This window comes from Schistocerca piceifrons, chromosome 5 (assembly GCF_021461385.2).
Source record: "Schistocerca piceifrons isolate TAMUIC-IGC-003096 chromosome 5, iqSchPice1.1, whole genome shotgun sequence".
NCBI lineage: Eukaryota > Metazoa > Arthropoda > Insecta > Orthoptera > Acrididae > Schistocerca > Schistocerca piceifrons.
Genome location: NC_060142.1, coordinates 217,092,085 through 217,114,462, shown reverse-complemented (window position 1 = coordinate 217,114,462; position 22,378 = coordinate 217,092,085). Strand labels below are relative to the sequence as shown.

The window sequence follows — 22,378 nt, the reverse complement described above, 5'->3', positions numbered from 1 at the left end:
AAATATTGCACTTTTTGAGTTGTGTCACTATTCTTGCCAGCATATGAATTGTTTACAGTTATTATTTTCCCAAATTTACAATTTATTTATTATCTTCAAGAATGCCTTTGTGGTATCACTAAATGTTGACAACAAATATAAAACTAAATTAATTGTTTTGTGATTTCTTCATATATGCTTGCTAATAGTGTCATCTGTCTCTGTGCAGGTTCCAGAGTTTCACAGTAATGTAGAATCCAATTAATGTTTTCAACATTGCAAAGATGAAATATGAAGAATGTGGTATCCAACTGAAACCACCTACTTCTCCCCTAAGACCTGCTTGTGTATTACTTATATGTTAATTTCATGGACATTCATTCGAATGACGTCAACATTTGAAATTGTGGAAACATTGGAAGAAACGGGAATGGTTTGGATGATGATTGTGCTAATTAAAGGCAAGAACAAAAATGGAGAACCTTCCAAGCCAAAATAAAATGTATACAGAAATAGCTTTCACTGACAATGAGAGGGCTGTAAATTTTTTGTTTAAACAAAGGAAGGAGAAAATCCTTAAACTTAAGCAGTGAGCAATGGGGCAGTGCAGGGAGAGTTCCCAACTGCGCAATTAAAAAACGCTGGTGTTGTTTGTAAGGATCCACATGGCTCAGGCTGTGAAGCAGTCACTGAAATAAAGAATTTCGTGTTGGGCAGTGTGCTCTGCAACAGGGTCGTCCACTTGTTTCTTGGCCACAGTTTGTGGTGGCCATTATGCGGACAGACAGCTCATTGGCTGTCATGCCTACACAGAATGCAGCGCAATGGTTAGCTTATAGATGACACGACTGGTTTCACAGACAACCCTGCCTTTGATGGGATAGATGATGTTTATAACTGGACTGGAGTAGGTGGTGGTGGGAGGATGTATGGGACACATCTTGCATCTACGTCTACTACAGGGATATAATCCATGAGGTAAGGGGTCGTGTAGAGGTGGAGCAGGTTCGGTGGACGGCGGCGGAATACCAATGTGGGAGGTGTTGGAAAGATAGTGTGCAGGACATTTCTCATTTCAGAGCACAGCAAGAGGTGGTTCACGTACTGGCTGAGAATGTAATTCAGTTGCTCCAGTCCTGGGTGGTACTGAGTTACGAGGGTAATGCTCCTCTGTGGCCGAACAGTGGGACTTTGTGACGTGGTGGGTAATTGTGGGTGAGGATATAGTTGGCCATGGCAGCTAGTTAAGGAGGTTATTGGCTTGGAATATGTCGGGTATTGAGAAAGGTAGTGTTCAACAGCGGCAAGGCCATGTAATCTACAAGCTGAACTGCAACCACTGTGCTGCATTCTATGTGGGTATGACAACCAACAAGCTTTCTATCCGCATGAATGGCCACCGACAAACTGTGCCCAAAAAAACAAGTGGACCACCCTATTGTTGAGAACACTGGCCAACATGACATCCTTCATTTCAATGACTGCTTTACGGCCTGTGTCATATGGATCCTTACCACCAACACCAGCTTTTCAGAATTGTGCAGTTGGGAACACTCCCTGCAATATATCCTACATTTCCTTAACCCTCCTGGCCTCAACCTTCGTTAATCATTTTTTTCACCCATCCAGCCCCTTCCCTGTTTCCATTCCAGCACTACACAGCCCTCATCCACCAATGCAAGCAGTCCTTTTACTTCTTTCCTTTTCCGCTCTCCTTCCCCTCCCCCCCTCCACCTCTTCCCAGCCCTCTGTCTAACCTCCCAACTGCAACAATCTGCCCTACCCCCCCACCACTTCGTGCTGCACGCAGCATTTCACCACTGTCCCTACCCTGCTATACCCCTGCCTCCCCATCCCAGCCACCTCCTTACCCTCATTCAGTTGCCATTCCCATCATGCACTGCTGCTGCTACTCGCAGTGTGGCTTCAGCTGCCAGAGGCTGCAGTCGTGTGTGTGTGTGTGTGTGTGAGAGAGTTGCGTTTGGGTTTGCGTGTGATGTATTTTCGACAAAGGCCTTGTTGGCCGAAAGCTTATACTGTGGCAATCTTTTATTTGTGCCAACCTGCGACTCAGCATCTCCGCTACAATGTGAGTAGCAACTTTCTTTTTCATAATATTCTTACATTCCATCCTGGATTTTTCACTGTTTGATAAATGGAAGAAAGGTTTACATGAAGTACAAAACGAAACTTGCAAATGTGTGAAAAAAAAAACTATTCAAAAGATTAAGAACTACTCATGGGAGTCAATGCACCGTTACCATGGAAGATATACGAGTCTGGGGGCTCTGAATTGCAAGTGAGATGAATATAACTGATTTCCAGACTTCTACAACCTGGTTAAACAGATTCAGGAAATTACATGGAAAGGAAACTGCACTATTATCAAGTTTATCTCAAATAAAAGTGTAGAGGAGATGTTACTAATAGGTAATATTGTAGTGAACTTTATAGGTGATGTGAAGATGAAGCTTCTTGTCATCCCAGATTTCATGCAAATCACGCTTAATCATGTCAAATGAAAAAGGACAGAATCACTTGTCCAGTTCATGAGTTCTATGACACATTTGTGTAAAACATTGCCAGTGGTTAAGTATCAGTGGATTACTGTTTCTGCAGTATTATATGTCTTAATTTTCAATGTTACATCCAAAAACGTCTTACTATTTGCAGAAAATAATTAATTGATTCTGTTGGACTCTTGGCTTGGGCATACTGACATCTCCATCTTTAGGATGACAAAAAGACTTTTAATATAATTCGGATTCCACCTGGAAAATATTTTTGTTGCACAGTATGATTTCTGATAGTTCTTTGTCATTTCAGGTTTATCAGCAGAACAGTGTTATTTGACTTCAGTCACATTTGCACTGTCAATTTGCATCAACATATTTTACAAATCTGATCCAAGTATGTCTGGCTGACAACAAAATATGTAGAACAACAGCCACAACCACTTTTTACTCATTCCAATTCCGTCTAAATGAAACTAGTAAAGATTGTGCAGTGTCTGCATGCAATAATGTTTCTTAAGGAAAATATTCGTTTTTGTCATCCAGTAGACACTTCCAACTTTGTGATGGCTACAACAAATAAATAAGGAACTCCAAAATATCCACAGGTGTGCTGCCGGTCTATAGTGTCCAACGGGCACAATATTTCGGCGATCATACATGTCGCCATCATCAGGTGAACTGACGGACTGAGCTCCTGTGAACGTGCCGGCACGGAGATCCGTACGCTATGGCTGCTCAGGGGGAACTGGGTTCGGTCGCGGCGGTGGCCGATTTAAATACCCTCCGCCCGCGGCGCGCTCCCTCCGCCGTCCGCGCCCCCGGTCGCGCGTCGTAAACAGATTGCGACGGCGTCTGAGATGACGTCGGTGTGATGGCTCTGTCCGCCGTCGTCGTCACAACTATACGTTTGCTCGATTTACTCTTGATTAACCCAATCGCTGGTTCCCAAGCCTTGCTAAGATTATAGCCACAGTCATGGTTTATGAGGTCGTCATTGGTGCGAATTTCGATGGCCTCTCTAACAACGCTGTCCCAGTATCATGACGTCTGTACCAGAATCCTCGTGCGGTCACACTCCATGGCGTGATTTTCCGAGAAACAATGTTCAGCGACCGCCGACTTGCTCGGATACATCAGTCAAGTGTGCCTCTGGTGTTCACGGCACCGATCCTCGACGGTACGCATCGTCTGACCAATATACGACTTGCCACATTGACACGGAATCTGGTACACGTGCTCTCCGCCCAACCACTGCAGCACAACCTGTTGAGATGGATGAAGTCACCAGAGAGGAGGTATGCACTGCATTTATTCCATACACAGGCGCACTCTCGGGGAAAATCGCCCGCATTCTGAAGAAACACCGGGTCGGAACTGTGTTTTGTCCTCCAAATAAAACTCGTGCACTGGTGGGGAGCGCCAAAGATGACTTCGGTTTGAGGAAGGCCGGCGTGTACCAGATTCCGTGTCAATGTGGCAAGTCGTATATTGGTCAGACGATGCGTACCGTCGAGGATCGATGCCGTGAACACCAGAGGCACACTTGACTGATGTATCCGAGCAAGTCGGCGGTCGCTGAACATTGTTTCTCGGAAAATCACGCCATGGAGTATGACCGCACGAGGATTCTGGTACAGACGTCGAGATACTGGGACAGCGTTGTTAGAGAGGCCATCGAAATTCGCACCAATGACGACCTCATAAACCATGACTGTGGCTATAATCTTAGCAAGGCTTGGGAACCAGCGATTGGGTTAATCAAGAGTAAATCGAGCAAACGTATAGTTGTGACGACGACGGCGGACAGAGCCATCACACCGACGTCATCTCATACGCCGTCGCAATCTGTTCCACCGCGCGACCGTGGTGCGGACGGCGGAGGGAGCGCGCCGCGGGCGGAGAGTATTTAAATTGGCCGCTGCTGCGACCGAACCCAGTTCCCTCTGAGCAGCCGTAGCGTACGGATCTCCGTGCCGGCACGTTCACAGGAGCTCAGTCCGTCAGTTCACCTGATGATGGTGACATGTATGATCGCCGAAATATTGTGCCCGTTGGACACTATAGACCGGCAGCACACCCGTGGATATTTTGATTATTAAATACGCCGGGAGAAACTCAAAAATCACAAATAAGGAACTGTTTTATTGTTAGTACAACATAAATTATTCAAAAATTATCGTAAGAACTGTGCAACAGGGACAGTTATGAAATATTTTATGTCAACCAATTCAAGTCCCACTTGATGGATGTTTTCTAAATGTATAGCATACACTGTCTCAATTTTCTTTCCTCTACTAGTCACTCGCGTAACAATTATATCTGCAACAGTTTATCTGTCGATGTGAACTGCAAGTTATTCAAAAAATGAATGATTAGAGACATTTGTGGCATAGTTTCAGTGCTTAAGACACGAGTTGCGCACTTTGGATGTAGCGTTAAGACTCCCATCACAGTTGCAACTGCTTATTTGCCATACCATGCAGGAAGCACTGTACAAACTGCTGTTACAAGCGGTTCTATGTGCAACAAAAATGAATAAACTTAAACATTAAAAAAAAAGGCTTGGTATCTAATGTGTTTTCATTGCACTTACAACTGCCCTGCCATCAATTCAGACCTGGAAAAATTCTCTATTCATCATCCTATACCCGATAAAATTTTAGTTTCTTAAACCTACTCAGTTAATTATTATTCATTAGGCATCTGTCAGGATAAAATATACTCATTCTAAAAAATGGAAACTTGAGGCTGGAATACAACAATGTAAGGAAGAGGTACATTGCCACTTACTATATAGACGACACGTTGCAGACGGTCACACCTGAAAGATACTTACACATTGTCTTTTGGCCACAAGTCTTCGTCACAAATGGAAACACACACACATTCATTCAATGAAGCAAGCACACCTCACACACACTGCCATCTCCGGTAGCTTGGACCAGAATGGACCACTGGTTGAGCTGCCGGAGACGGCGCCAGAATACTTCATACTCCTCCTCATAAAAGTCAATTATGTGTGAATGATAATTATATTTAGTGGTTCCCTGAGTTTTCCAGTTTCGAGCAAGATTGTTAACAGTGGATCAGGCCATATTCAAGTCTTCCAAAATTTGTCAGTGTTTCAACTTAATTCTTGCTAACGATTTTTTTTTTTTCTGGCAGAAAACCTTTCTCTGATACTGACACACTGAACCTACATTTTTATGCTCTTGGATGTATAACCTGATGTCACATAAAGTATGTTCAAGTGGGGTATTCATAGACTTTGAGGCCACATAGCCTATAAACAGAATTTAGTAATTAAATCGAAAAGTTCGATATTGTTATACGTGGCACTGACAAAAAAAAAAATAAAAGCGCTGTGTCACTCCCATCAAACAGTCCAACTTCAGTGCTTACTGTGTAACATGGCAATCAATAACTTATCTTGCCTAATTTTATGGGTTAGTGCATTGTGGTGCAACATTTGGCATAATTATTCCATATGACACACACAAGTCTGGGTTTAATCTTTTCATAAACATCTACTTCATTGTTTGAGAGATTGTTAACAGTTACACATTCTAAATATTCACCTAACAAAATTTGTCTTAATTATCTCCATCAAATCAATGAGACACAAAATGTGATGTACAAAAAAATTTGATGTTTCATAAAAAAATTCTACTTAACAACTCCTCCTACTCTATATATGCAATTCCAATTTCAATTCAACTGTACATATAATGGAAGTGAAAGGATAGTTTAGTTTTTGACTATTATTAAACTTCAAAAATTTCTCAAAGTATTTATGTAGGTATCTGTGTACAACTAACATACAGCCACACTTACATTCAAGTTATGTACAAGCAGATTTTGTAAAATTGATGTGTTCCACACCATTTTGATACATCACATACATCATTTATAGAATAAGAAGTTAAAGAACAACTTAATACATTCATACACTATATTTCTTAAAATTGCTCTCAAAATTCTGGAAGTGCTATTGTTATTCTTAAGGTGACACTTATAACATTGTTACAGAAACTTACAGTTCAATGAGAGTTTTTTTCTACTGACACTCATTTTGTATGCTACAATATGATTTTTGCTATATACTTGAGAAGTTGTATTAAGAAAAGTGACATTGAGCAAAATACATTTTTAATTTTTAGTACAAGAGAACTAAATCAGAATAAGCCAGAAAAACATTTGGCACAATCTCCTACATGTCACACAGTCAAAACATCTTATTTAACGATATTTCAAGTGACATTTTGAACAGACATGAACTAGAACTAATGTGAACACACTTTACACATGAAACAGCTATGATGCAAAAATGATAGATCCAGTGTCTATAAAAATTTGCAAGCTTGTTTTATCACAAGCTGACAGTTTTTTAATATAATAATGTTCAAATTTAAATTTGGTGTAATGTACACACCTGCAAACAGGTGAAATGATCACTCAACATCCAATGAATCCACATTTTTAAGAAAGAATTTTATAGTTTATGTGGAATTCATTCTTACTGAAAATTAAGGACGTTTAATATCAGCAGTAATAATTTATCTCACAATATTTCTAAACTATACAGGGGAAACTACAGAGAGGGGAGGGAGAGATGAGAGAATTACACCGAAGTAACTGTACACTATTTGAAACAAGATGTTTTCTTTTTCTTTTTTTTTTTTTTTTGGGGGGGGGGGGGGGGGGGGGGGGGAGGGGTGGTGGTGATGGGTTATATATGTGACTGACTGGCATACTGCCTTCACTATGAGAAGCTGTGGTTATACAAAAATATTGTTGAATAACAATAAAATATTTTATAATGGGGAAGCTCTTCATCACAGCAGATGGAAGTTAATGTCTGTAGTTGCCGACATATGGGGTTTGTAGACTGGAGAATAGGACATTTCAGGCGACAGCCATTATTGTAGTACAATTCAACTTTCCCCATTACTATGATACCTTAAATGTATTTACACATTAACAACATGTACAACAGTGCATTTGGTTGGAGCATTAGGATTGGGTCTAACTCAATAATGATTTTTTTTACATGAAGTTAAGGATAACATCAAGCACCATATTCCTGTCCTCTTACAGGAACTTAACATTTGATTCTTTCAAGTGTACCATACTTACAGTGGGCCATCATTCTCCTCCAATAATTATCCCAAAAAGATTTAACAGCACTGACACTTCATTCTATTGGATATCACAGTTTTTTGCAATGCCTGACACAGTTTGTAACAAACACTGAGTAAGTACTGACATTTGGCTTTTATGTTAAGACTTTCCATTACAATGTAAAAAATAAGGATTTTTATATATATAAACAGTCTGTTAAGTGTTTTAATATTTTACAACAAACTCAACTTAGAATTGAGTTTTACAGTTAAAATAAATTATCTAAAATCATAAAACTTGATGTATGTATTTCATATACTATAAACAACAAATCTCTGTCATATTTTAAATAAAGTGTAATTTATAAAATATATGGAATTCAAATGACATTCTTATCATCAAATTGTAAGCTGTCATCAAAAATATCCCACGGGAGAGCATTATATCATGATTCTGAAAGAATCTCTTCTATTGTTTTGTCGTCATGAAGGGGAGAGTTACTAAGGGCAGGTTCACTTTCTAAAAATTCCCTCAGTTCTGATTCTAAATCTGGCACAAGGCTGACAGATGCTTCATTATGCTCTGCATGTGAAGAAGTGCCTTCCACACCAACGTCTATTACATGTCCACTTGCTAAGGGTTCACTAAGTATTACTGGCATCTCACTGCCACTTGTTTGGGTTAATGCACTCTGTACAACATTATCAACGTCCATCATAACTGCACTGGTCTGATTCACTGCCTGCTGACTTCTGACAGCCATAGGTAACTTTTCAAAGTTTATGTTTGGAGGAACAATTTCACTTGGCAAAATTCCCATTGCCTTCCTTATAGATGGAACGGGAGCAACTGAAGCAGGTGGCAACTTTTTAGCCATATCCTTAAGACTTTCTGTTATTCTATCCGCTGAAATACAATCAAAATAAATGTGGTTAATATAGCCATAGTGTATTATTAGAAAATAATTTGTTGGAAAAGTAACTAAGAACATGGAATAACTAAAATAAAATTGTTGTGTGTATCTAAATTGCACATTTATTACGAAATATAAAATATGATTGTTGTGAGGTTAATTTATAGACTGCCACAATGTATAATAGTAAGATATGTGGTATTTTAATATGAACAGTGTGTGTGTGTGTGTGTGTGTGTGTGTGTGTGTGTGTGTGTGTGTGTGAAGCTGAAAGCTGTTCGGTGACTGTAAATCTATTGCAGAGAAATCACTGACTTCCATTTGATTCACATAGTTATACTAACCAAGGAAGTTATTTTCATCCGTTAGAACATGAACAACACCCATCATTACTCACTAAGGCAAAGCAAACATTTCGTTCTTAAAACAAGTGTATTAATATATTTGACATTTCCTCTCTATATATTTATGGTGTGGTATGATTAAAAAATCAGTCTTTCAGTTCGTTACCTCACTGAATCATTTTAAAGGGAACATGATTGTGGATTTCCTGGGAAACTACTCTCCATTAAAATTGGTAGTTTTCGTTGGCAACAAACTGGAGCAGGCGCTTGAAATATTGGACACTACTTGTTAATGACTGTAACCTACAACCTAACAAACAGGAGCAGAAGTGTCTGTTAATGTACAATGACCATCATCTTCATATGATGTGCTATTACTTAATCTTATTGGAGTGATTATAATATTAGAGAGCAATCTTCTAAGAACCAAAAGCTTTATGTTTGGCTCTAATGTAATGTATACATACAGCACTATCATGTGGTAACCACTGGCTAGAATGACTTACCATTATTTTAAATTGCCATAAAAACTTCATTCAGCCAAGCCAGGTTGCATTTTGTTTTGATGCAGGTTAATGCAGATTAAATGTTTTACGTAATGCTCTCATCTATATTAAACTGATTATTACTATCCACCAACCTAATAAAGGGACATATTAACTATCTCCACTATGGTGGATTTACCAGGTTGTAGCAGCAATGTTCTGTCTAACCAATATAAGCTTTCCCATACTGATACAGTATCTTATATACATCAGGATTCCTCGAGCTCAAATCATTATTAAGACAGCCAAGGAGAGCTCTAATTTTGCTCAGTTGGCATATTCAAACAGAGCATGGAGGTACTGGTTCTTATTTCTGAGTTTACTGTAAGCACAATGTCCTGGAGTTTTATCAATACATGAGGGCTTCCATTACTCTCTACCTCTATTGTACACTTAAAGCTGGGATGAAAATAATCAAAATGTTATGAGAAATAGTTAAGAGCATCTATTCAATGTGACCTGAACTTGAACATTTTGTCAAGGACAACCAATCTCTGCATAGATAAAGCATTCATGTAAAAGCAAATTACTTTTAATTTACTGTCCCTTTCAGCTACTGTTATGGAGATCTTTGTTCCATTATTCATTCACACACAGTTTTTCAAAGATCCCATCATGAGTTGAATACTCATTGAGGCTGTAGGAGTCGAAGCATATAGTACTACAGAGATACAGCTATGATGATTTGCTTTTCTAGTATTTGTAATTATTACTTCACACACACACACACACAAACACACAACCGAACGGCTCTGCAGCCCCATTTTTGTTCATTCCAAACATGCAGTGTAATTAATAGCATATAGGGCTCATTCCCAATCAATGCTCTAATTCAATGGTGTCAAACTGCAGCCCAAATCAAATATTCGCACAGCCCACGGTTCTCAGTGTAACACTATTAACTGAGTACTCAGCATTGCCAGAGTATGTACTTACTCCAAATTTCTATGAGTTCCTCTCTTACACCTCTCATACACTCTATCTCCTACTCCCTCCTCTCTCTGTCCGTCTCCTTTTACCTCTCTCCCTGTCCATCTCATTCTCCTCTCTCTCGTTGTTCACCACCTTCTCCCCCTCTCTGCTCATCACTCCCTCTTCCCTATCTACATCTACATTTATACTCCACAAGCCACCCAACGGTGTGTGGCGGAGGGCACTTTACGTGCCACTGTCATTACCTCCCTTTCCTGTTCCAGTCGCGTATGGTTGGCAGGAAGAACGACTGCCGGAAAGCCTCCGTGGGCACTCAAATCTCTCTAATTTTACATTCGTGATCTCCTCGGGAGGTATAAGTAGTGGGAAGCAATATATTCGATACCTCATCCAGAAACGCACCCTCTCGAAACCTGGACAGCAAGCTACACCGCGATGCAGAGCGCCTCTCTTGCAGAGTCTGCCACTTGAGTTTGCTAAACATCGCCGTAACGCTATCACGCTTACCAAATAACCCTGTGACGAAACGCACTGCTCTTCTTTGGATCTTCTCTATCTCCTCTGTCAACCCAACCTGGTACCGATCCCACACTGATGAGCAATACTCAAGTATAGGTCCAACGAGTGTTTTGTAAGCCACCTCCTTTGTTGATGGACTACATTTTCTAAGGACTCTCCCAATGAATCTCAACCTGGCACCCGCCTTACCATCAATTAATTTTATCCACCTTACCAACAATTAATTTTATATGATCATTCCACTTCAAATGGTTCCGCAAGCCTACTCCAAGATATTTTACAGAAGTAACTGCTACCAGTGTTTGTTCCGCTATCATATAATCATACAATAAAGGATCCTTCTTTCTATGTATTCGCGATACATTACATTTGTCTATCTTAAGGGTCAGTTGCCACTCCCTGCACTAAGTGCCTATCCGCTGCAGATCTTCCTGCATTTCGCTGCAAGTTTCTAATGCTGCAACTTCTCTGTATACTACAGCATCATCCGCGAAAAGCCGCATGGAACTTCCAACACTATCTATTAGGTCATTTATATATATTGAGAAAAGCAATGGTCCCATAACACTCCCCTGTGGCACGCCAGAGGTTACTTTAATGTCTGTAGACGTCTCTCCATTGATAACAACATGCTGTGTTCTGTTTGCTAAAAACTCTTCAATCCAGCCACACAGCTGGTCTGATATTCCGTAGGCTCTTACTCTGTTTATCAGGCGACAGTGCGGAACTGTGCGAACGCCTTCCGGAAGTCAAGGAAAATAGCATCTACCTGGGAGCCTGTATCTAATATTTTCTGCGTCTCATGAACAAATAAAGCGAGTTGGGTCTCACACGATTGCTGTTTCCGGAATCCATGTTGATTCCTACAGAGTAGATTCTGGATTTCCAAAAACGACATGATACGCGAGCAAAAAACATGTTCTAAAATTCTACAACAGATCGACGTCAGAGATATAGGTCTATAGTTTTGCACATCTGCTCGATGACCCTTCTTGAAGACTGGGACTACCTGTGCTCTTTTCCAATCATTTGGAACCTTCTGTTCCTCTAGAGACTTGCGGTACACGGCTGTTAGAAGGGGGCCAAGTTCTTACGCGTACTCTGTGTAGAATCGAATTTGTATCCCGTCAGGTCCAGTGGACTTTCCTCTGTTGAGTGATTTCAGTTGCTTTTCTATTCCTTGGACACTTATTTTGATGTCAGCCATTTTTTCGTTTGTGCAAGGATTTAGAGAAGGAACTGCAGTGCGGTCTTCCTCTGTGAAACAGCTTTGGAAAAAGGTGTTTAGTATTTCAGCTTTACGCATGTCATCCTCAGTTTCAATGCCATCATCATTCCTGAGTGTCTGGATATGCTGTTTCGAGCCACTTACTGATTTAACGTAAGACCAGAACTTCCTAGGATTTTCTGTCAAGTCGGTACATAGAATTTTACTTTTGAACTCACTGAACGCTTCACACATAGCCCTCCTTACGCTAACTTTGACATCGTTTAGCTTCTGTTTGTCTGAGAGGTTTTGGCTGCATTTAAACTTGCAGTGAAGCTCTCTTTGCTTTCACAGTAGTTTCCTAACTTTGTTGTTGAACCACGGTGGGTTTTTCCCGTCCCTCACAGTTTTACTCAGCACGTACTTGTCTGAAACACATTTCTACATCTACATTATTACTCTGCAATTCACATTTAAGTGCTTGGCAGAGGGTTCATCAAACCACGATATTTCTCTACCATTCCACTCCCGAACAGCACGCGGGAAAAATAAACACCTCACCCTTTCTGTTCGAGCTCTGATTTCCCTTATTTTATTTTGATGATCATTCCTACCTATGTAGGTTGGGCTCAACAAAGTATTTTCGCATTCGGAAGAGAAAGTAGGTGACTGAAATTTCGTAAATAGATCTCGCCGCGACGAAAAACGTCTTTGCTTTAATGACTTCCATCCCAACTCGCGTATCATATCTGCCACACTCTCTCCCCTATTACGTGATAATACAAAACGAGCTGCCCTTTTTTGCACCCTTTCAATGTCCTCCGTCAATCCCACCTGGTAAGGATCCCACACCGCGCAGCAATATTCTAACAGAGGACGAACGAGTGTAGTGTAAGCTGTCTCTTTAGTGGACTTGCTGCATCTTCTAAGTGTCCTGCCAATGAAATGCAACCTTTGGTTCACCTTCCCCACAATATTATCTATGTGGTCTTTCCAACTGAAGTTGTTCGTAATTTTAACACCCAGGTACTTAGTTGAATTGACAGCCTCGAGAATTGTACTATTTATCGAGTAATCGAATTCCAAAGGATTTCTTTTGAAACTCATGTGGATCACCTCACACTTTTCGTTATTTAGCGTCAACTGCCACCTGCCACACCATACAGCAATCTTTTCTAAATCACTTTGCAACTGATACTGGTCTTCGGATGACCGTACTAGACAGTAAATTACAGCATCATCTGCGAACAACCTAAGAGAACTGCTCAGATTGACACTCAGGTCATTTATATAGATCAGGAACAGCAGAGGGCCCAGGACGCTTCCCTGGGGAACACCTGATATCACTTCAGTTTTACTCGATGATTTGCCGTCTATTACTACGAACTGCGACCTTCCCGACAGGAAATCACGAATCCAGTCGCACAACTGAGATAATACCCCATAAGCCCGCAGCTTGATTAGAAGTCGCTTGTGAGGAACGGTGTCAAAAGCTTTCCGGAAATCTAGAAATAAGGAATCAACTTGAGATCCCCTGTCGATAGCGGCAATTACTTCGTGCGAATAAAGAGCTAGCTGCGTTGCACAATAACGATGCTTTCTGAAACCATGCTGATTATGTATCAATAGATCGTTCCCTTCAAGGTGATTCATAATGTTTGAATGCAGTATATGCTCCAAAACCCTACTGCAAACCGACGTCAATGATATAGGTCTGTAGTCCGATGGATTACTCCTACTACCCTTCTTAAACACTGGTGCGACCTGTGCAATTTTCCAATCTGTAGGTACAGATCTATCGGTGAGCGAGCGGTTGTATATGATTGCTAAGTAGGGAGCTATTGTATCAGCGTAATCTGAAAGGAACCTAATCGGTATACAATCTGGATCTGAAGACTTGCCCGTATCAAGCGATTTGAGTTGCTTCGCAACCCCTAAGGTATCTACTTCTAAGAAACTCATGCTGGCAGCTGTTCGTGTTTCAAACTCTGGAATATTCCATTCGTCTTCCCTGGTGAAGGAATTTCGGAAAACTGCATTCAATAACTCCGCTTTAGCGTCACAGTCATCGGTAACAGTACCATCGGCACTGCGCAGCGAAGGTATTGACTGCATCTTTTACGATTGCCTTGAACTTTTTCCATAAACACTAAACATTGTCAGTGTCGGAACAAATTTTTGTATTCATCTGTTAGGTAGTCTGAAATCTGCCTTCTATTACTCTTGCTAAACAGATAAACCTTCTTCCCCTTTTTTACATTCCTATTTACTCCCATATTCAGGGATGCTGCAACGGCCTTATGATCACTGATTCCCTTGTTCTGCACTTACAGAGTCGAAAAGTTCTGGTCTGTTTGTTATCAGTAGGTCCAAGATGTTATCTCCACGAGTCAGTTCTCTGTTTAATTGCTCGAGGTAATTTTCGGATAGTGCACTCAGTATAATGTCACTCGATGCTCTGTCCATACCACCCGTCCTAAACATCTGAGTGTCCCAGTCTTTCTGTCCAGTTCCCCTTCATCTCCTCTCTGTTCAATTCCCCCTCATCCCCCCTCAGTCCACCTCCTCCTCCCGCCTATCTATACCCATCTCCTCCTTCCCACTCTTTGTCCATCTCCTCCTGGCCCCTTGTCTCTCCATGTTATCACTCCCACCCCAATAGAAGGTTGCTGGTTTTTAACTCCAAAGTATGTTTTTCCAGATAGTAAGTAACAAGCGCACAAAATTTGGTTGAAATCGATCCAGGGATTTAGGAGCAGCTCTTTGCCCATGGCCTTGCTCACATACTCACATGTCACATATATTTCACTGCAATCTAATGTATTTCAAACATATTTGAACACATAAAAGGTGGGGCAAATGAAAGTGGCCCGCACCATATAGCCAACATTTTGAAACTACTTGCAGCAGCATTAATGGAGGAAGAAAAGGCCTATGGTTATTTCCAACAGGATGGAGCAACTGCCCCTACAGCCGACTGAATCTTGGAGCACATTTACACATCTTCATGCCTGACAGAGTTGTTGGTAGAGGTCAGTCTGATCACTGCCCTAGCTGGCCACCTGTCAGTGTGTGATTGCTTTGTGTGGGGAGCCCTCAAATCTAAGGTGTATCGCAAAAACCCTCATAGTCTTCAGGAACTACAGCAGAACATTTAGGACGAGACTGCCGCAATTCCAGCCGTCAAGCTTCGATCAGCCATCATCAAAAAAAATGCTTCAAATGGCTCTAAGCACTATGGGAGTTAACATCTGAGGTCACCAGTCCCCTAGAACTTAGAACTAATTTAACCTAACTAACCTAAGGACATCACACACATCCATGCCTGAGGCAGGATTCGAACCTGCGACCATAGCGGTCGCGCAGTTCCAGACTGAAGTGCCTAGAACCGCTTGGCCACTGCAGCTGGCAGCCATCATCACCTTGCTGATCAGGGCCCAGAAGTGCCAAGAGATGAATTGTGGTCACTTTAAACATCTGCTACAGTCTGGTTAGTATAGTATTTTCTTTCCTCTGTTGTGTTTCTTTGTACCTTGGAACTCTGTTCTCCAGCCCACTTTTATTTGCCCCACCTTGTATAACACCTGTACTCCTCCATAAGTTCACCTTGCAGTTTTGTTTCCATGCAGCTCAATATATGTGAGCTCATATCAGGCAGATGGTGGTTTTTATCCAGTGGTTCTTTCAAGACAGCATGCGATACATGCACCAAGTTTGGATGAAATCGACCCACTGGCATAGGTGTAGATGCGGAACGTACATACATACATACGAACATATACACATACATCCACTTTTATAACATATATGGATGCATCTAGTAAGTAACAGCAGCTGAATCTAAAAAATTTCATCTAAAGATAAGAGCTTAGAAGGAGTGTAGTTTTCCCGCTCACAAATAGTAACAAATAAAAATATTTACACACACATTAATTATTTTCCTTGCCTCAGGAGCAGAAGGATAAGTACAATAGCTACTGCGGAATTAGAGGATATGAGAAAGGGGCTGTTTGATTTTTTTTTCCCCTCCATTTCTAACAACTCCTGGCCGTGTGTGCTTCGTATCGATCAGCTGATATGGTACACATTTCAAGCGCAAGTAACATGGAATCGCGAATGGGCATTATAGAGACGATCATGTTCAAATGCAGTACATATGTGTAGAAAGGAACATGAAATCAAATTAAGGCTGTTGTAACACAACACAGCAAGTGTGTGCAAGAAAAATGAAATTCAAAGTACATAGTAAACTTTTGTGATCATGTCGCATATTGCATAATGCATTTAAATATAAGTACAATTACTATAATTGATCAATTAATCATCTGCTCCCAGGACACAATAATACTCCATCAGGCAATTACGGTGTCAGAATGTTGGGGTTGCTGAACGTGACAGAGATTTGAACCAGACAATGGTTGACAAGAAGTGTTTTGAATAGTGCTGACTTTTAACAATCAGTGCTGTGGGGCTGGGAGTCAACTTATCACACCCTCACTGTAGCTGGAGTATTGGAGGCTCATAACATACAAATTTATGTAAGTTACCAATCAATAATAACACTGACAAATATGTATCCCGAGATGCCAGCCAACAATGTCAGCATTGGCTCTTGAGCAAAAAAGTTCGATGAACACTGGTCTAATTCATCAAAAAGATGGTTGGAAGTGAACAATCTAGCCCATTAAATACAACTGCTCTTTTTCTACTAAGAACAGTATAATGATCCCAGATAACAGATCCTTGCTTCGCAGACAGGATCACCATCAAGTGAAAAGTAAATATATTTCAACCCATTGACAACTGCTTAAAGCTTTCACATGGACATCTGTGTTCATCTTTTTCTTTTTTTGGACCAAATGCAAAACTCTTGAGCCCAACCAAGATTGCCATCCCCCCCCCCCCCCCCCCAAAAAAAAAAAAAAAAAAAAAAAAAACACACACACACACACACATCTAGATATTGCCTCCACACCATTTTAAAAGATCTTCCACTACCCCACAGATCACCGAGAATGTCAGGATTATCCTCACCAAGTTTAACCTCATGATGATGATGATGGTGTGTTCAGTAGCTTTAGGGCAGCTGAGTCCTATTGGCTCTCAGCGGATTGTTCAGTCATTGTCCTCTGTACCTGACCTGCAGTGAAAGTCCACTGCACCAAATGACAAATGATCTGATGACTGCTTTGCAGATAATAGGTTTAGTGCTTTTAGAATAGTTCACTTCATAATATCAGTAACAGTGGACCTGGGTCCACAGAACACCTGAATTTGTGGAGTTTTAAAATTATGCCAGGTTCAACTAACTGAATTGTATTTGATGTCTTATTCTGATAAAAAAAACACACCAGTGATGCCAATGCATTGAGCCTGCACTTACATAGCTTTGAATGAATAATCTACAACCAGAAAAAGTAAAACCAAGAGGTTGTCTGGAGACGAGACTCCTGGTTTCACTGCGTGTGCGCGCGCACGTGTGTGTGTGTGTGTGTGTGTGTGTGTGTGTGTGTGTGTGTGAGAGAGAGAGAGAGAGAGAGAGAGAGAGAGATATAGTGTAAAAATACATACCTAGATGAACTTCTCCATCTGAAGCATGTGGTACTTGTGATAAATGCATAGGTGGAGGAAGACTCAACCTGTCATTCTGAACTTGTTGCAGCTTCTGAATGAGAGATGAAGTTTGTTCTAACTGGGACTGCATTGCTTCATCACCGGCTTTTTGCTCACTGGGATAAAATGACTTCTCTGAAAGGAAATTTCATGGAAAGGTAATGTAGAAATGAAATTTTTCATTATTTAATATAAACTACGTAATAGAATCAATTATTCAATCTGTATATTGAGCAAGCAGTAAAAGAAACAAAAGAAAAGTTCGGAGTAGGTATTAAAATCCATGGAGAAGAAATAAAAACTTTGAGGTTCGCCGATGACACTGTAATTCTGTCAGAGACAGCAAAGGACTTGGAATGGACAGTGTCTTGAAAGGAGAGTATAAGATGAACATCAACAAAAGCAAAACGAGGATAATGGAATGTAGTCGAATTAACTCGGGTGATGCTGAGGGAATTAGATTAGGAAATGAGAAACTTAAAGTAGTAAAGGAGTTTTGCTATTTGGGGAGCAAAATAACTGATGACGGTCGAAGTAGAGAGGATATAAAATGCAGACTGGCAATGGCAAGGAAAGCGTTTCTGAAGAAGAGAAATTTTTTAACATCGAGTATTGATTTAAGTGTCAGGAAGTCGTTTCTGAAAGTATTTGTATGGAGTGTAGCCATGTATGGAAGTGAAACGTGGATGATAAATAGTTTGGACAAGAAGAGAATAGAAGCTTTCGAAATGTGGTGCTACAGAAGAATGCTGAAGATTAGATGGGTTGATCACATAACTAATGAAGAGGTATTGAATAGAATTGGGGAGAAGAGGAGCTTGTGGCACAACTTGACTAGAAGAAGGGATCGGTTGGTAGGACATGTTCTGAGACATTGCGGGATCACCAATTTAGTATTGGAGGGCAGCGTGGAGGGTAAAAATCATAGAGGGAGACCAAGAGATGAATACACTAAGCAGATTCAGAAGGATGTAGGTTGCAGTAGCTACTGGGAGATGAAGAAGCTTGCACAGGATAGAGTAGCATGGAGAGCTGCATCAAACCAGTCTCAGGACTGAAGACAACAACAACAACAACAACGTAATACAAACACAGTATACTCACCTAATACGTCAAGAAAACAAGTATCTAAACCAAAATCCTTTATTGTCTTAAGCTGGTTCATATCCACTTTTTTCTCCTTTAAAGGCGGCACATTTTCATTATTTACTACGTTGGAATAATTTCCTTTGCCTTCTAACATCTGTTTTATTTTCTCCTCCTCTTCACGTAACTTTCGCCTTTCCTCCAAAATCTTTTTTGTTTTGCTATGTTCCCCACTAGTCAAAAGGTCCAGAAGATTGTCTACCATTGTGAGGGTATAATCGTTATCCTTAGCAAAATCCAAAATGCTGAAAAATAAATGAAGATATCATCATTTAATATCCATTTGTGAATGCTTAATCATACAGCACAGGTCACTGTGATCCTATGCAACAAACAAATAAAGTAAGTAAAAAAAAAAAAAAAAAAAAAAAAAAAAAAAAAAAAAAAAAAAAAAAATCAAACAAGGAAACAAAGGAAAAGAACAGGGAAGGAAAAACGGAGTTTAATGTCCTGTCAACAACAAGGCCATTAGAGACAAAACTCAAGCTTAAGTTGGGAGTGGAATTTGACCACATCCTTTTCAAAGGAACCACCCAGGCATTTGCTTTAAGTTATTTGAGGAAACCATGGAAAACCTAAATCTAGATAGCCCAAAGGGCATTTGAACCACTGTCATCCTGAATATGAGCCGTGTCTTACCACTGGGCTACCTCGCTCGGTAGTAAAATAACAGGCAGGCAGAGAGTGAAAGCTGTGAAAAAAACAGCAACACACGTAATGAGCTTTACTAACGAATACGACAACATCAAGTGCTACTATTACTCGATAAAGTGAACTATTCATCCTGTCAAAGTGTTAACTAAGCTGATTACATGACTAGGCACAACCACGTTCCAGTTCAAAGTAGTGTGCTTTGTCATCTCATAGTTCAAGCATGGGAAGTGATTATGGAAAATGTCTTCTTGGACAAGTATGAAAGCCTGCTGTTATTGATGGCATGAAGGTGAAATGAGTGACAGTGCTGATGATATGCGCAAGAAAATGTTAAACTGGAAGAAGTCGATTGCATGTTAATTATAGAAGGGACACAATGCGGGGCAGGGTGGGATTCAAGTATTTACCCCATAAAAGAAGAAGCAAAGTGCACACACTAAATATTCCACTTATGATGGGAATATGTATTATTAGGTAGCAATTTCTGCAGTAGTAAGATGAACACCAGGAAATACAAACTTCATGAAAATTTCACAGTCCTACTCGCAAAACTTCAAGGATAGAAAAGATAATCTGAGAAAAACAGTTCTTGTCTATGAGATTTTGTTTTCCAAGGTGGCAGAACAGACAAGAAATCAAGTGTGAACAAAGAGGACATAGTAGCAGAAAGTGCTCATAACATTAAGGAAGCATCACAATTAAAGCAGCCAGTAGTTTATAACAATGTGTTTTCATACAAATTACAGAGTGAACAAATATTGGTAAAATTACAATGTGTGAAGAGAATTGACAAACAGAAGTGATGGCCAACATATAGTTTTGTCCCTTGAGCTCTTCTCAAACAGCAAAAATTCGGACTATCATCCAAACAAGGATTTTAAAAATTTCAGAACACACATAAAGATGCAGTTTATTTCTGGATTACAGCCTAGAAGAACAGTCATTTCTGATAATGCTCCTAGTCACACAAGAACTATGAAAATAAACCACATTCAGATAGTTTGCTAGAAAAGAGGAATAATGCCACGGCTGGTCAGTAATCGCATACATTATGAGCAAGATCTAATGAAAACTGAGTTTTTAACATTAGTTATTTAGCACCGACCTACTCTGTTTATTTCACTGCCGAAATTTTGGAAGAAACTAGATTTACTTAATTTTGATTGCCACCACACCATCCAGAATTAAACACCACAGAATTGATTTGGTATCTTGTAAAGAAAGAAAAGACTGAAGAAAATGTGTGATTTTTTATTATTTTTTAAAAATTATTATTATTATTATTATTATTATTATTATTATTAATAGAATAGAGGAGGAAAGTGGTAGGTCACATGAAAAAAATATTTGACAAGAGATGCTTTGATGAACGAGAAAACTGTAAACGTAATAATATTATTCATCATGAATATGAGTGAATAATCGTCATCATGAGTCATGACTGAAATGGCAGATAACGAACTGCCAAGTATAAATGAGATAAGATAAATACACTGTAGGCCCTGTTTCTGTTCTTGTACTTAATTGACATTTATTGTGGAAATGCATACAGCGGGAGAACCTCCACACATGATCGTTTGCAGTATTGACTGTGTGTCATGCAATATTTCCACTTCACAGCTCAGATACTGCACAGCTCAGGCTGCTAGGATATACAGTAAAGCAGTGTCAAATTAGGCATGGAGCACTGCCATAGGTGTGGGGGTCGACAGGTGCTTGCTTATTATTCTTATTATTATTACAATCAAGAAAAATTGTGGGTGGAATACAAGCAATAGAATGAGTAAAGATCCCGAGGCAGAACTATCTGTGAAATCAGATATCATACACCAATTACCAGCAATTCCTGTACATTTTTAATCCCATAAGATTTGCGAAGACAAGATTAGACAAATTATAGCACGTACAGAGGCTTTAAGCTGTCAATACTTTCTGTGCTCCAACTATGATTGGAATGGGAAAAAACCCCCAAGATGTGATACTGTCTTAAGTACCCTGTACCATGTGTTTCACAGCACTTTGTAGGGTACGTACATAGATGTAGTTTCAGCTTCTCCCTTCAATACTTCGTAGAACAACGTCACATTTATAGATGTAAAACACAAACTGTGTACATTCTACAGTATTAAGTTATTCAGTGGAACAGTTTTCAGCTTACAAGCCCATCTTCAAACAAAAAAATCATAAAAAGCAATACAAGACTCGTATATAACTTTAAAAAAAATATACTACACACAGAGTGCCGAAGCAAAAACAGAGAAATAGCATATTTGATAGTGTTGTTGAGAACAAATAAGTTAAACAGTACAAGTTGCATTCCAATTATAATATTTCAGATTTTTTTCTTTCACAAAAAAGTCACACCAAAACTGTGGATATAGTGTCACTTCTAGGTATAATTTTCCAGCAGCCATACGCATTTTTCACAATTTTGATGTAATGATTCCATGGTTGTTTTAAATGCTTCTTTGGGAGTCTGGTTTGAACACTGGAAATATTGCTGCTGCAATAGTGGCACGGTTAGTGAACGTGTGACCACAGTGAGTGTCTTTCATTGTTGGAAACTGATAAAAGGCACAAGGAAACTGGTCAGGTGAGTAGGGGGCATGAGAGATCACTTCAAAGTTGTCATCACAAAGAGAAACAGCAGTGTCGCACTTGCAGAATGTGCTGCCTTGGTGAAAGAGCACACGTAGTGTCTTTTCCAAGCATTTTTCATGCAAAGCTGTAAGGAGCCTGACCTTCCAAAATATCTTGGTAGGATGCGCCTATTACCATAGTGGCCTTCGAAATGCAAAGATTAAGGATTATGCCACCACTGTCCCAGAACATGACCACTATCATTTTTCCAAGCACTGGCGCTTACCCAAAATTGTTTTGGTGGCAGT

At 40.0% G+C, this 22,378-nt stretch overlaps 1 protein-coding gene across 4 annotated transcripts in view; it reads right to left on the bottom strand.

The window, feature by feature from the left end:
- Positions 1–6,265: 6,265 nt before the first annotated feature.
- The window catches only part of LOC124798648 (bromodomain-containing protein 7), a 155,799-nt gene continuing 139,686 nt past the window's right edge, over positions 6,266–22,378 (bottom strand). For all 4 annotated transcript variants that reach the window (XM_047262147.1, XM_047262145.1, XM_047262148.1 and 1 more), the window contains exons 9-11: positions 18,795–19,081; positions 17,649–17,825; positions 6,266–8,522 (exon numbers count right to left, since the gene is read on the bottom strand). In XM_047262147.1, the coding sequence (XP_047118103.1) occupies positions 8,062–8,522; positions 17,649–17,825; positions 18,795–19,081 (925 nt within the window). In that variant the 3' untranslated portion in view covers positions 6,266–8,061. The remainder of the gene's footprint in view (positions 8,523–17,648; positions 17,826–18,794; positions 19,082–22,378) is intronic.